Source organism: Coregonus clupeaformis, chromosome 21 (assembly GCF_020615455.1).
Source record: "Coregonus clupeaformis isolate EN_2021a chromosome 21, ASM2061545v1, whole genome shotgun sequence".
Lineage (NCBI taxonomy): Eukaryota > Metazoa > Chordata > Actinopteri > Salmoniformes > Salmonidae > Coregonus > Coregonus clupeaformis.
This window is the reverse complement of record NC_059212.1, coordinates 52806217-52821364: the sequence shown is the minus strand read 5'-3', so window position 1 is coordinate 52821364 and position 15148 is coordinate 52806217. Positions and strand designations below refer to the sequence as shown.

Genomic DNA, 15148 nt, shown 5'->3' with positions numbered 1-15148 from the left:
TTTTTAGAAGGTTCACCAAGCCTCAAGCTACCATTCAAAACATGAGATGTCCCAAGTCAACAACAGTTACAACAGAAATAAATAGCTTCTACCATAACTGTCGAAATTCAATTCTCTTCAAATCATTTTCTCACTTTTGTACCTATAGTTACTAGGATTCTGTGCCATCTATTCACCAGAGCATTCACTTGAGAAATACCTGCTTGCTTTTCCCCCCCTTTTCTATTTGTAAATAATTGACTCATTATTTGTGTAGTCTCTTTGTCGGAATTCCTTCATTTATCCTCCGAGAGCAATTTGAATCAGTGGTGGATTACTTTATTATGAACAAGCTGTTATTGACCTGAATAAATAATGTCCTCAAAGTATCATCAGGATCCATTGAAGCCTCAGAGTCGGAGAGCAGCGGTCTCAGAGAAGCCTCCACACTTTCACATACATCTAAGATGGTAGTCAAAGACATGGAAAGCTGGAAGGCACGGAAGGTCAAAATTAAATTGTGTTATCTTGGGGGTCTTGAACACAATTGTTTGAGAACATTACCTGACAGTATATTATTTAATTAATCAGAGTGAAATACCCTTTAGGAACAATGCACAAAAGGAGGCCAAATCCTCATACTAAACTTAGACAAGGTAATTTAATTGTCCTGAATTTACTGTACCGTTGAACTTATCAAGATAAACCCTGTCAGATTTCTTCAACTAGCAGATCGATTTGGGGAATGGGGACGGTACATGTCCCTTTAAACAATCATTATGTTGCCATTACTTTACTCACCAGTAGATTTAGAAAATAAAATAAGTGACACCAGCTGTTATGAGGACAGCAGGGTAGTCTCTTTCTGCCGTGTGTACTGAAAACACTGAGGGCCATGTGCAAAAACTGCCCCTATAGCCTATCAGAGGGCAAGGTGGAGCTATTCGCTTATTGCTCGAACCTATCAAATCCTCTCATATCTCCAAAACTGTCTAGGGTCTCTAGGGGTTAGGGATTCTTTTTCTGGATAGGGCCTACATATGTTACTGAATTCCCCCCCCAAACTAATCAATAGCTGATTTGTTGCAACCTCTAATTCAAGGAAACAAGCAGACATCTAACTTCTTTGTTTTAAGATACCAATAGCCTGCATGGTCAACATTATCCCCACATCATCCTAAAACTACAATTGAGAGGGCAATAAAAAATACTTATGGTGATGCATTTTGACAGTCTAGACAATGTATCTATTTCGAGGCAATTAGAAAATGTTTATATGTATGAAGAAAGAGAATGTTAATACTGTGCATGTTGTTTACTACACTCAAGTTTATTCAGTGGGCAACAAGGGCATCTTCTAAAGGAGAAAATTCACTATAGAATGTCAACAAGGTTGTTCTGAAGGAGAATTCAACAGGTGAGTCATTCAGTAGAAAAGGCCAACATCGTGAAAAATAAATGATTACTTACCTTCTTGTAACCAATGACGGTTTCCCACGGCCTTCAATTTATATAACAAGCTAGAATTATTTTTGTATTTTACCTTTATTTAACTAGGCAAGTCAGTTAAGAACAAATTCTTATTTACAATGACGGCCTACACCGGCCAAACCCTGACGACGCTGGGCCAATTGTGCGCTGCCCTATGGGACTCCCAATCACGGCTAGTTGTGATACAGCCTGGAATCAAACCAGGGGGTCGGTAGTGACGCCTCAAGCACTGAGATGCAGTACCTTAGACCGCTGCGCCACTCGGGAGCCCAACCACCATTTAAAGTCAAAAACAAAGAAAAGTTGTTAAACTGTTATATGACATATTTGTCATTCAAGTTGCTCTTGCTGTGTCCAGACACACAAATATACTTATTGAGTCATATTCCTAACAAGTGATGCATGCACCTCTGTTTGCAACACATTAAATTTGGGGATAAAAAAAATAACTATAGCAGAAAATCATTGGCGAGACTACTTTTTTACCCATCAGGCAATTTCATGAAGCACATTATGGAAAGAGCTTTGCTAAATCATAAGATTTCCAAAAAGCTAATAAGAATTTCATTTGAGACAAGCATATCTTTATTCATTATTGAATAATTAGCATGAAAAGCAACCTACTGTATATTCTGTAGCTTCTGCATTTCCACCCAGATCATTTACAAATAAACAAAGCAGTCTCCCATAAGCCTCGATACCAGTGGTGTGGTTATATTTAGAATATGACAATTCCTTCCTCCAGGAGTAATAATATTATTTGGGAGATCTCCATGTTTGCTGAATACTGAAAGAGGATGTAAACCTCATGAGCCTCTGGAGTCCTGATTCTATATGGCGAATAGTCAGCACTCACCATGTCAGTGTTGAAGTGCAGGGTGACTGGCAGTGTTAATGTACAGGGAGAATGTGGCATTGTTTAATATTCAGTGTTTACTGTTAAAATCCCATGAGGCCGATTGTGTGTCCAATGAAGCCAGTGAAGTTTTCACAAAACATCCTGACCAGGATTTATTCACTAACAAGTGGAGGGAGGGAGGGAGGGAGGGAGAGAGGGAGAGAGAGAATGTTCATTTAACTGCAGTTACACTAAGTGTCAAATTAAAGTAACTAATTTGCTCAAGTGGCAAAAGATTACTCATCCACCCAAGTGAGAAATGCCTTTTTGGTACGTAAGAGGTATTATGGTTCAATGTCACATAAATTCACATCCATTCAAATATAATCCATGGCAGACTATATACAGTGCATTCGTAAAGTATTCAGACCCCTTGACTTTTTCCACATTTTGTTACGTTACAGCCTTATTCTAAAATTGATTAAATATTTTTTTTTTTCATCAATCTACACACAATACCCCATAATGACAAAGCGAAAACAGGTTTGCTGAAATGTTAGTACATTTATTACAAATAAAAAACAGATTCATTATTTACCTACAGTGAGGGGGAAAAAGTATTTGATCCCCTGCTGATTTTGTACGTTTGCCCACTGACAAAGACATGATCAGTCTATCATTTTAATGGTAGGTTTATTTGAACAGTGAGAGACAGAATAACAACAAAAAAATCCAGAAAAACGCATGTCAAAAATGTTATCAATTGATTTGCATTTTAATGAGGGAAATAAGTATTTGACCCCCTCTCAATCAGAAAGATTTCTGGCTCCCAGGTGTCTTTTATACAGGTAACGAGCTGAGATTAGGAGCACACTCTTGAAGGGAGTGCTCCTAATCTCAGCTTGTTACCTGTATAAAAGACACCTGTCCACAGAAGCAATCAATCAATCAGATTCCAAACTCTCCACCATGGCCAAGACCAAAGAGCTCTCCAAGGATGTCAGGGACAAGATTGTAGACCTACACAAGGCTGGAATGGACTACAAGACCATCGCCAAGCAGCTTGGTGAGAAGGTGACAACAGTTGGTGCGATTATTCGCAATTGGAAGAAACACAAAATAACTGTCAATCTCCCTCAGCCTGGGGCTCCATGCAAGATCTCACCTTGTGGAGTTGCAATGATCATGAGAACGGTGAGGAATCAGCCCAGAACTACACGGGAGGATCTTGTCAATGATCTCAAGGCAGCTGGGACCATAGTCACCAAGAAAACAATTGGTAACACACTACGCCTTGAAGGACTGAAATCCTGCAGCGCCCGCAAAGTCCCCCTGCTCAAGAAAGCACATATACAGGCCCGTCTGAAGTTTGCCAATGAACATCTGAATGATTCAGAGGAGAACTGGGTGAAAGTGTTGTGGTCAGATGAGACCAAAATCGAGGTCTTTGGCATCAACTCAACTCGCCGTGTTTGGAGGAGGAGGAATGCTGCCTATGACCCCAAGAACACCATCCCCACCGTCAAACATGGAGGTGGAAACATTATGCTTTGGGGGTGTTTTTCTGCTAAGGGGACAGGACAACTTCACTGCATCAAAGGGACGATGGACGGAGCCATGTACCGTCAAATCTTTGGTGAGAACCTCCTTCCTTCAGCCAGGGCATTGAAAATGGGTCGTGGATGGTTATTCTAGCATGACAATGATCCAAAACACACGGCCAAGGCAACAAAGGAGTGGCTCTGTCTCCAGACCTTAATACCATAGAAAATCTGTGGAGGGAGCTGAAGGTTCGAGTTGCCAAACGTCAGCCTCGAAACCTTAATGACTTGGAGAAGATCTGCAAAGAGGAGTGGGACAAAATCCCTCCTGAGATGTGTGCAAACCTGGTGGCCAACTACAAGAAACGTCTGACCTCTGTGATTGCCAACAAGGGTTTTGCCACCAAGTACTAAGTCATGTTTTGCAGAGGGGTCAAATACTTATTTCCCTCATTAAAATGCAAATCAATTTATAACATTTTTGACATGCGTTTTTCTGGATTTTGTTGTTGTTATTCTGTCTCTCACTGTTCAAATAAACCTACCATTAAAATTATAGACTGATCATGTCTTTGTCAGTGGGCAAACGTACAAAATCAGCAGGGGATCAAATACTTTTTTCCCTCACTGTAAGTATTCAGACCCTTTGCTATGAGACTCGAAATTGAGCTCAGGTGCATCCTGTTTCCACTGATAATCCTTGAGATGTTTCTACAACTTGATTGGAGTCCACCTGTGGTAAATCTAATTGATTGGACATGATTGGAAAAGGCACACACCTGTCTATGTAAGGTCCCACAGTTGACAGTGCATGTCAGAGCAAAAACCAAGCCATGAGGTTGAAGGAATTGTCCGTAGAGCTCCAAAACAGGATTGTGTCGAGGCACAGCTCTGGGGAAGGGTACCAAAACATTTCTGCAGCATTGAAGGTCCCCAAGAACGCAGTGGCCTCCATCATTCTTAAATGGAAGAAGTTTGGAACCACCAAGAATCTTCCTAGAGCTGGCAGCCCGGCCAAACTGAGCAATCGGGGGAGTAGGGCCTTGGTCAGGGAGGTGACCAGAACCCGATGGTCACTCTGACAGAGCTCCAGAGTTCCTCTGTGGAGATGGAAGAACCTTCCAGAAGGACAACCTCTGCAGCACTCCCCCAATCAGGCCTTTATGGTAGAGTGGCCAGACGGAAGCCACTATTCAGTAAAAGGCACATTAAGGACTCACAGACCATGAGAAACAAGATTCTCTGGTCTGATGAAACCAAGATTCAACACTTTGGCCTGAATGCCAAGCGTCACGTCTGGAGGAAACCTGGTACCATCCCTACGGTGAAGCATGGTGGTGGCAGCATCATGCTGTGGGGATGTTTTTCAGCGGCAGGGACAGGGAGACTAGTCAGGATCGAGGGAAAGATGAACGGAGCAAAGTACAGAGAGATCCTTAATGAAAACCTGCTCCAGAGCACTCAGGACCTCAGACTCGGGTGAAGGTTCACCTTCCAACAGGACAACAACCCTAAGCACACAGCCAAGACAATGCAGGATTGGCTTCGGGACAAGTCTCTGAATGTCCTTGAGTGGCCCAGCCAGAGCCCGGACTTGAACCCGATCGAACATCTCTGGAGAGACCTGAAAATAGCTGTGCAGCAACGCTCCCCATCCAACCTGACAGAGCTTGAGAGGATCTGCAGAGAAGAATGGGAGAAACTCCCCAAATACAGGTGTGCCAAGCTTGTAGCATCATACCGAAGAAGACTTGAGGCTGTAATCTCTGCCAAAGGTGCTTCAACAAAGTACTGGGTAAAGGGTCTGAATACTTGTTATATATATATATATTTTTTATATATATACATTTGCAAACATTTCTAAAAACCTGTTTTTGCTTTCTCATTATGGGGTATTGTGTGTAGTTTGATGAGGGAAAAAAAACGATTTAATCAATTTCATAATAAGGCTGTAATGTAAAAAAATGTGGAAAAAGTCAAGCGGTCTGAATTTTTTCGAATGGATTAAATATGAGCAAAATGTTTTGACCATCAAAATGGAATAAAATCGCAGTATTGAATCGCAATCGGCACGTACATTTTGTGATAATATCATATTGTGAGGTCCCTGGCAATTCCCTTGTTATTAACTGATATTGGTAGTGATCCACATTCTCCTATCAAACTACTGTATGCAGTCAACTCTTTCCAACACGTTATGTTAAAAAGCTTACATTTCGGGCCTCCCAAGTGGCGCAGCGGTCTCAGGCACTGCATCGCAGTGCTTGAGGTGTCACTACAGACCCGTGTTCGATCCCAGGCTGTATCACTGCCGGCCGTGACCGGGAGACCCATGAGGCGGCGCACAATTGGCTCAGCGTCGTCCGGGTTAGGGGAGGGTTTGGCCGGCTGGGATTTCCTTGTCCCATTGCGCTCTAGCTACTCGTTGTGGCGGGCCGGGCGCCTGCAAGCTGACTTCGGTCGCCAGCTGGATGGTGTTTCCTCCGACACGTTGGTGCGGCTGGCTTCCGGGTTAAGCGAGCAGTGTGTCAAGGTAGTGGAGTTGCAGTGATGGGACAAGACTGTAACTATCAATTGGGGAGAAAAAAGGGTAAAAGTACAAACAAACAAAAAGTGGCATTTTTAGTATGTTAAAGAAATGCATTCGCAAGACTAGCCAACAGCTTGTGGTTTCTTTTCCAGCTTGCTTTCCCTTGGATCGTCAAGCTGCAGCAGCTCCCTGTGGTGGGACTCTGTTTTTCTCTCTCTGATTTAGTGGAAGTGACATGCTATCCCTACAATACTGCAAAAAATGTGTTGTTCTCTCTAGACCTGCAGGGTAGGCAGGTGTTCGCGCTTTGTTCCAGCTGACTCTTAATTGCCAGCAGTTGAAGCAATCAGTAGCACTTGATTGGTGCGATATTGGAGAAGCTATAAAACTATAAACCCTATAAGCCAGACTCTGCTTTACTGGACACGAATAAAAGGGGCACAGGGTCGGGCAGAACGATGGGTTGACAGTGTAAAGGAAAAATGACTAAGTCTGACTAATCAGAGTTACACACTCCAATTTTGATTTGACTCAATTTGACGAAGCACTTGAGGCAACAAAGAAGTGGCCTGAAATTAGATGAGGCTCCTGAGGGAAGTCACACAATTGTGACACCAAAGTGTTAATATATTTGTCTCTCTAGAGGTCTTGGGAACATCCAGTGACCTGGCATGAGGTCCACTAAACTGTTCATTCTACTGCCCTGTTCAAGTCGGCCAACAAAGGTGAAACTTGAGAGACTTGACAGTCACAGTGGTATCTTTAGAACCACAAAGTCAAAATACTGAGCCTTTTATGTGTGTTCAGGCATACAGTATCTTCAATTCTCCCAGTAACAATTCAGTGACCTGAATTTGAACCCTTATTCTAATATGCAGGCCTACAACTGCATGTCCGATATTGTTCATCGTAATGTAATCCAAAGGAGATAATTATTCAGTGAATAGAAATCATTATGACTTTCATACAGATGTAGGATCTTAATTGGAGCCAGTTTACTACAGCAGGAAAAATAATCCTGCAGCAACAGGAAAAGTTCATTATTAAGTGGATTATAATTAATGGACATTTTTGTAGGGGTTTATATATTTTTTAAAGGGAAAATCAAGTCTGAAATTTCAGTGGAAATTACAAACTTCAGAAGCATTTTTAAACCTAAAAAACACAACAAGTTTTAAATATCCTACATTGCAAGAAGGTTATCCTGCAAAGGGGTGATCAAATTAAGATCCTACATCTGTAAGCGAGATTTGTGTCTAAAGAGTCACCAGTCACAGAACATGTAGCTTTTACGTAAAATACAATTTTCACATAATCTTGACCTAATGTTCTACATCTGTAATCTTGACCTATTTAAAGCCAGGTAGGTACAGTTTTAGAAGTGTGTTAATAAGGTGAATTCACATGAAATTCACACCTAAGAGTGTGGAAGTTGTTCTTGATCTGCATGACAAATTCTCCTGAAATAACAGAAATACTGAAGCATAAATTAGCAGTCACAAAAGTTATTGTTAAAGTGGAAATGTACAGATCCAAAGTCTTTAGGCAAGGCATATCAAAATAAATATATTGTAAGTCTCTATCATGGATTAAAGATAGGTACTATGTTGCCGTGGATAGAGGTATTCATGTTCAATGTTGTGTCATATTAGAAGTACAGTTGTAAGCGGTGATGTAATGGTTTTAAAAAATAGGTGGGTAAATGCTGATCGCCGTTCGCGTTGAGTAAAGTAACGCTCCCTATATAATGTTTTCATACATTTTTCTGCAAAAGGTGGATAAACCCTCACACAAAATAAAAAAATGTTACACGTGTTTGCCCTCCACTACACCCCTGGTGTAAGTATCTAGGGTCTATTCCAGAGAGGTAAGTGGTTGTGGATACTGGATAGAGTTATGACCCCTGTATGACATAACTGTATGACATCATGTGGTCAGGATAACTACATTATGACAGCTCAGTTGTCTCAGGGCCCAAATTTCCCCATGCTGTAACATCCTGCTGGGTTCACGGAGTTGAACGGCCTCTCTAGCACGCTTAACATTAATCTGTGAAATACATTGATCCACACATACTGATTTTGTTCCCCATCGTCTCTGAGCTTGAATGTCTGTATTGCTAGGACCCTCTAGATACACTACATTACCAAAAGTATGTGGACACCTGCTCTTCGAACATCTCATTCCAAAATGCATAGTCACTTTACCCCTACATACAGTGGGGAGAACAAGTATTTGATACACTGCCAATTTTGCAGGTTTTCCTACTTACAAAGCATGTAGAGGTCTGTACTTTTTATCATAGGTACACTTCAACTGTGAGAGACGGAATCTAAAACAAAAATCCAGAAAATCACATTGTATGATTTTTAAGTAATTCATTTGCATTTTATTGCATGACATAAGTATTTGATACATCAGAAAAGCAGAACTTAATATTTAGTACAGAAACCTTTGTTTCCAATTACAGAGATCATACGTTTCCTGTAGGTCTTGCCCAGGTTTGCACACACTGCAGCAGGGATTTTGGCCCACTCCTCCATACAGACCTTCTCCAGATCCTTCAGGTTTCGTGGCTGTCGCTGGGCAATACGGACTTTCAGCTCCCTCCAAAGATTTTCTATTGGGTTCAGGTCTGGAGACTGGCTAGGCCACTCCAGGACCTTGAGATGCTTCTTACGGAGCCACTCCTTAGTTGCCCTGGCTGTGTGTTTCGGGGTCGTTGTCATGCTGGAAGACCCAGCCACGACCCATCTTCAATGCTCTTACTGAGGGAAGGAGGTTGTTGGCCAAGATCTCGCGATACATGGCCCCATCCATCCTCCCCTCAATACGGTGCAGTCGTCCTGTCCCCTTTGCAGAAAAGCATCCCCAAAGAATGATGTTTCCACCTCCATGCTTCACGGTTGGGATGGTGTTCTTGGGGTTGTACTCATCCTTCTTCTTCCTCCAAACACGGCGAGTGGAGTTTAGACCAAAAAGCTCTATTTTTGTCTCATCAGATCACATGACCTTCTCCCATTTCTCCTCTGGATTATCCAGATGATCATTGGCAAACTTCAGACGGGCCTGGACATGCGCTGGCTTGAGCAGGGGGACCTTGCGTGCGCTGCAGGATTTTAATCCATGACGGCGTAGTGTGTTACTAATGGTTTTCTTTGAGACTGTGGTCCCAGCTCTCTTCAGTTCATTGACCAGGTCCTGCCGTGTAGTTCTGGGCTGATCCCTCACCTTCCTCATGATCATTGATGCCCCACGAGGTGAGATCTTGCATGGAGCCCCAGACCGAGGGTGATTGACCGTCATCTTGAACTTCTTCCATTTTCTAATAATTGCGCCAACAGTTGTTGCCTTCTCACCAAGCTGCTTGCCTATTGTCCTGTAGCCCATCCCAGCCTTGTGCAGGTCTACAATTTTATCCCTGATGTCCTTACACAGCTCTCTGGTCTTGGCCATTGTGGAGAGGTTGGAGTCTGTTTGATTGAGTGTGTGGACAGGTGTCTTTTATACAGGTAACGAGTTCAAACAGGTGCAGTTAATACAGGTAATGAGTGGAGAACAGGAGGGCTTCTTAAAGAAAAACTAACAGGTCTGTGAGAGCTGGAATTCTTACTGGTTGATAGGTGATCAAATACTTATGTCATGCAATAAAATGCAAATTAATTACTTAAAAATCATACAATGTGATTTTCTGGATTTTTGTGATAAAAATTACAGACCTCTACATGCTTTGTAAGTAGGAAAACCTGCAAAATCGGCAGTGTATCAAATACTTGTTCTCCCCACTGTACATGTACATATTACCTCGACTAACCTGTACCCCCGCACATTGACTTGTGATTCATCACTTCAGAGAACACGTTTCCACTGCTCCAGAGTCCAATGGCGGCGAGCTTTACACCACTCCAGCTAACATTTGGCATTGCGCATAGTGATCTTACGCTTCGATCACACCGACAGCGTCATTGCATTTTGGTACACCAGAAGTACATTCATTTCCAATGGAACGCTGCATTTGCCTTGGAGCATTGCGTTTCAGAGGCAGTTGCAGTGCGTTCTGTGTGGTGCATACATTGGATTCATCGAACGTATGCGTCAAACTGTATGTGTAGATGGCTTGACAGAATTGGTAGCATAAGTTGAATGTTGAACTTTTGTTGCACACATATCCAGATGATGCTCCTTAACATTTCGCGCAATGATGCTGTCGTTGTGATCAAGGCGTTAGGCTTGTGTGCAGCTGCTTGGCCATGGAAACCCATTTCATGAAGCTCCCGATGAACAGTTCTTGTGCTGACGTTGCTTCCAGAGGCAGTTTGGAACTCGGTAGTGAGTGTTGCAACCGAGGACAGACGATTTTGACTCGCTAAGCTACAGCACTCGGCGGTCTCCTTCTGTGAGATAGTGTGGCCTACCTACCACTTTGCAGCTGAGCCGTTGCAGCTCTAGCAGGGCAGAAATTTGACGAACTGACTTGTTGGAAAGGTGGCATCCTATGATGGTGCCATGTTGAAAGTCACTGAGCTTTTCAGTAAGGCCATTCTACTGTCAATGTTTGTCTATGGAGATTGCATGGCTGTGTGCTCGATTTTATACACCTGTCAGCAACGGGTGTGGCTGAAATAGCCGAATCCACTAATTTGAAGGGGTGTCCACATACTTTTGTATATATAGTGTATATAAAAGAACGGGACTGTAATATTACACGCCTACTGCAAAGATTAGTTGAGTATATCGAATGTATTGTCTTTAGGTGCACTATGCCGAATTCGCTCTGCCATTTCCTGTTTGCTAAAATTCTAATAGTTCACCTAATTTCAGTTTATGTGACAAAACAAGCAAGTATAGTGTAGAGAATCATTGTACCATCTTAAATGCTGTGAAATATTTTTCCCATAACCAAAGATATTGAATTGTTTGAAGCTGTTGTACAAAATCGCAAGTAAAAGTCGCAAAAACGAAACTTAAGACCGGGAAGCATAAAAATTGCACACATAGAACAGATCCACCGCTTCTTAGACTTGCTTTCAATGAGAATGACAGATTTATAACTTCCATTTCTATGTGAATTTGGTCGGGTCGCCCAACAAGTTACATATAGCAGCTTTAAAGGCTGTGATGCTGGTGTAAAGGACGTCACGTTGCTTGCTTAGCCAGTACCACTTCCTCCTGATTCAATTGACACCGAGGCTCGAACCCAGGACCTCTGCCTTGCTAGCACACGTGACCGCCCTCCTGAAGCGTTTTATCAGTCGACACCACGCGAAAAGTGGGGACACTTCAGGCTGAGGAGTACGTTTCACACATCCCTATGTACTACACTGGCTGTTTTTTTTATTTTATTCCAAACCATTTACAGCAGATTAATGTGTTGTCCTACCTAACCACTACTTTTTAAACCATTCATGTGAAACCAAGCTAATCAACAAACGCAATGTCCCTATGATGCTTATCCAAAGTACCTTATATTTGAATGCTATGGGAGTGAATAATGTGCTGCCTTGGATGTTGGCGTATTGAAACTCAGTTGGCACTGAGCAGATATAATGCAAATGATGCAAGCCACACTGCACAAACTTACAACAATAACATACAGATTATTCCACAGACTTGAGACGTTTCTGACCATCGATTTGTCATTTTAGCTGATCTCTTGTTTCTTTGTTGTTTGATTTAGCTGCTTTAGCAATTGTCTCATTGCTAACCAGTGTCTCCTCCCTTTAACTTCGGCTAACATTATAGGGCTGGTTTTGACATCCAGCTTTTTAGGGTACAATCTACAGTACATGAGAGTGCATGGGAAGGTGGTGTTCATAGTGTACCCAGAGAAGGATTGTGAGGATTAGATTGTTGGCTAAAACCTATGGTTGAACACAGGGTTCTAAAATTAGTTTTTATATACAGTTAATAATCACTTTAGAATTGAACACAAACAGGGTTTGAACGTTCACCCAACCTGGTTTGAACCCGTAACATGGTTACTAAATGGTAGTGTGGATAAGGGCTTCTGTTAAATCACATGTGAATGTGAGAGGCAAACTCAGTGTCTGTGTGTATCCTGGAATGATCAAATCAGTCAACCTATCCCTATCATAGTCTACATACTGAATTTCCATATCAGTGCTCATCACTAACCAAAAGCAAAACATTTCAATTTGGATCAGTTTAATACCCTGTATTTTGCTTTATGCTAATGTGGCCGACTGGATTCAAACTCTGTCTCCTGTGTGAACTTGCTGGGCTAAAGCTTAGGCATTAGCTTGCTGAGCTAGCACAAGATCTCCTGGACAATTGACACCTGCTAGTATTATTTAATCAGAGGTTGTTATTGTATAATCTCATCAATAACTACTTTCCTGGATGCCAACAATGATGCATTGGGTGACACAGGTGTTTCTCTATATTATCAATCAGCAGGGTGTTGCTGTTCACCCATGTGGTCTAATTCATCTGGAGATGGATGAACGAATGTTGGCAGGCTAGGTATGGTGAAGAAGAGTGTGTGAGTCCACCAACAGCACAGGGAAGGACACAGAGCCAAAACAGACTGGAGAGATAGTGTGGATTATTTAGACATTGATGATCATGTGTCATAACAGCATGGCCCTTGCAGACATAACTGGACACATTGCTTACAAACAGTGTTCAATATTCTCGAAAATGTTCTGGATTAAATCACACTGGATTGATTCAGATTTCCATTTATTACTCTCTTACATTATAATTTAAAATGATTCATTGCAATACAGTGGTTCTCGCTCAAATAAAAATGTATTGTATCATCACACTTCTTGGTAGAAGAAACACATTTCAGCTGATATTTGAGAGCAAGTGGCGGCAAACACTGCATGAATTAATAATTTATTCGAGTTTAAAAATGGCACTTGAGTCTTTGGCTCCATTCCAGCAACCCACGCGCAAACTGAATATGATATTATTACTGTTTCCAATTTTAGAAGATTGGCTCCAATTGCACAGTTGATAGTTTCCCCTTCATTTATTATCGGAACATTACGACTAGATAAGTATTGCCACCCAATTACGCATGGACAGCGACAATCCCCCCCTTTGTAGCCAATGTTAACAGTGTAAAGATACACGGTGAAAAACTTTTTTAAATAATTCAGTGGTTTAATATCTTACTTGTGGTGTTGTACTTTACCCCGTTGATGTACTCTGGACAGGGTCTCTCCATCATCCGTCCGGTGTTGCTCCTTGGCCAACATGTTCCAATCTCATCAGTTGTGGCATTGCAATACAAACCTTTAAATAAACAAAAAGGCGTTTAAATAATGATATTTAATTGCCTAAGACGTCAAGGAAGAGCATTAACCATTGATGACGGTGTCAAAATCCCCCCAAATCGTACCGTCAATATCCATCAAAGAGAACGATGCGTTTTCGTAGAAAGTGTTTTGAAAGGCATCCATCAAACTACAGTTTGGGTCCCCAAACTCCCCAAAGATTATTTGGTAAATCGTAGCATCCATGGTTCAATTGATACGTTAAATCAAAGAGCTAGGCTTGAAGTCCGAAAAGCTCCCAACACTTTGCCCACTACGTGCATGTGTTTCATCCAAGATAGAATGGCAAGAAATAGTGCGCCCGTTTCAAACCCGTGGAAAACTGCTCGTCCAATTGACGCACTCAGAATTCTGACTCCACGTAGGCTACTCGAGCGTTTCCTACGCTCTCCTCCTCACACAGCTCCCTGAACAATCAGACTGATGCACCGAGCCTCAGCCTACTACCACAAATTCATCATCTTTCTGTGGAATTATGCAAAAATTGTAAAAGTGAGTTAAATTCATACAGAAAGACGGGTTATTTTCCGCACCGCCCATCTGTTCAGTCTCTTGACAGCCGGTGTGTGAGTTATTGAGACAAATGCATCCAACTTTGAAAATAACAATCTGGTAGCAGTGGGTGATCCAATGTACTGATGAAAGCACTGTTGGAAACTATATTTTATGAGAGAGAGAGAGAGAGAGAGAGAGAGAGAGAGAGAGAGAGAGAGAGAGAGAGAGAGAGAGAGAGAGAGAGAGAGAGAGAGAGAGAGAGAGAGAGAGAGAGAGAGAGAGAGAGAGAGAGAGAGAGAGAGAGAGAGAGAGAGAGAGAGAGAGAGAGAGAGAGAGAGAGAGAGAGAGAGAGAGAGAGAGAGAGAGAGAGAGAGAGAGAGAGAGAGAGAGAGAGAGAGAGAGAGAGAGAGAGAGAGAGAGAGAGAGAGAGAGAGAGAGAGAGAGAGAGAGAGAGAGAGAGAGAGAGAGAGAGAGAGAGAGAGAGAGAGAGAGAGAGAGAGAGAGAGAGAGAGAGAGAGAGAGAGAGAGAGAGAGAGAGAGAGAGAGAGAGAGAGAGAGAGAGAGAGAGAGAGAGAGAGAGAGAGAGAGAGAGAGAGAGAGAGAGAGAGAGAGAGAGAGAGAGAGAGAGAGAGAGAGAGAGAGAGAGAGAGAGAGAGAGAGAGAGAGAGAGAGAGAGAGAGAGAACTGGTTACAGATACATGTGGGTGACATAAATGTGGCTTTAAATAGCATTCAGTGGCATGTAGCCTAGGGAATATATAAATAACTATGTTCTATTTAAATGTTTAAATCCAAAACACAGATCATTTAACATTTCAAATGTTGTTTTTTTACTAATGGCAATTCCAGAAAATTGTTTTAAACTAACTACCCTCTGTTTTCCTCTCAGCATCCCCTCAAAGGGACCCTTACTGACTAATCTCGTATTCTATTTACAAATAAGATCATTTTTGTAACAGTTAGTCAGATT

The 15148-nt window shown here is 42.0% G+C and overlaps 1 protein-coding gene across 1 annotated transcript in view; it reads right to left on the bottom strand.

Annotated features, from left to right (window-relative positions):
- The window catches only part of LOC121535367 (corticotropin-releasing factor receptor 2), a 78110-nt gene extending 63817 nt beyond the window's left edge, over positions 1-14293 (bottom strand). Inside the window, exons 1-2 of the mRNA XM_041842381.1 lie at positions 13749-14293; positions 13523-13642 (exon numbers count right to left, since the gene is read on the bottom strand). Coding sequence (XP_041698315.1) covers positions 13523-13642; positions 13749-13869 — 241 coding nt within the window. The 5' untranslated portion in view covers positions 13870-14293. The remainder of the gene's footprint in view (positions 1-13522; positions 13643-13748) is intronic.
- Positions 14294-15148: the final 855 nt, after the last annotated feature.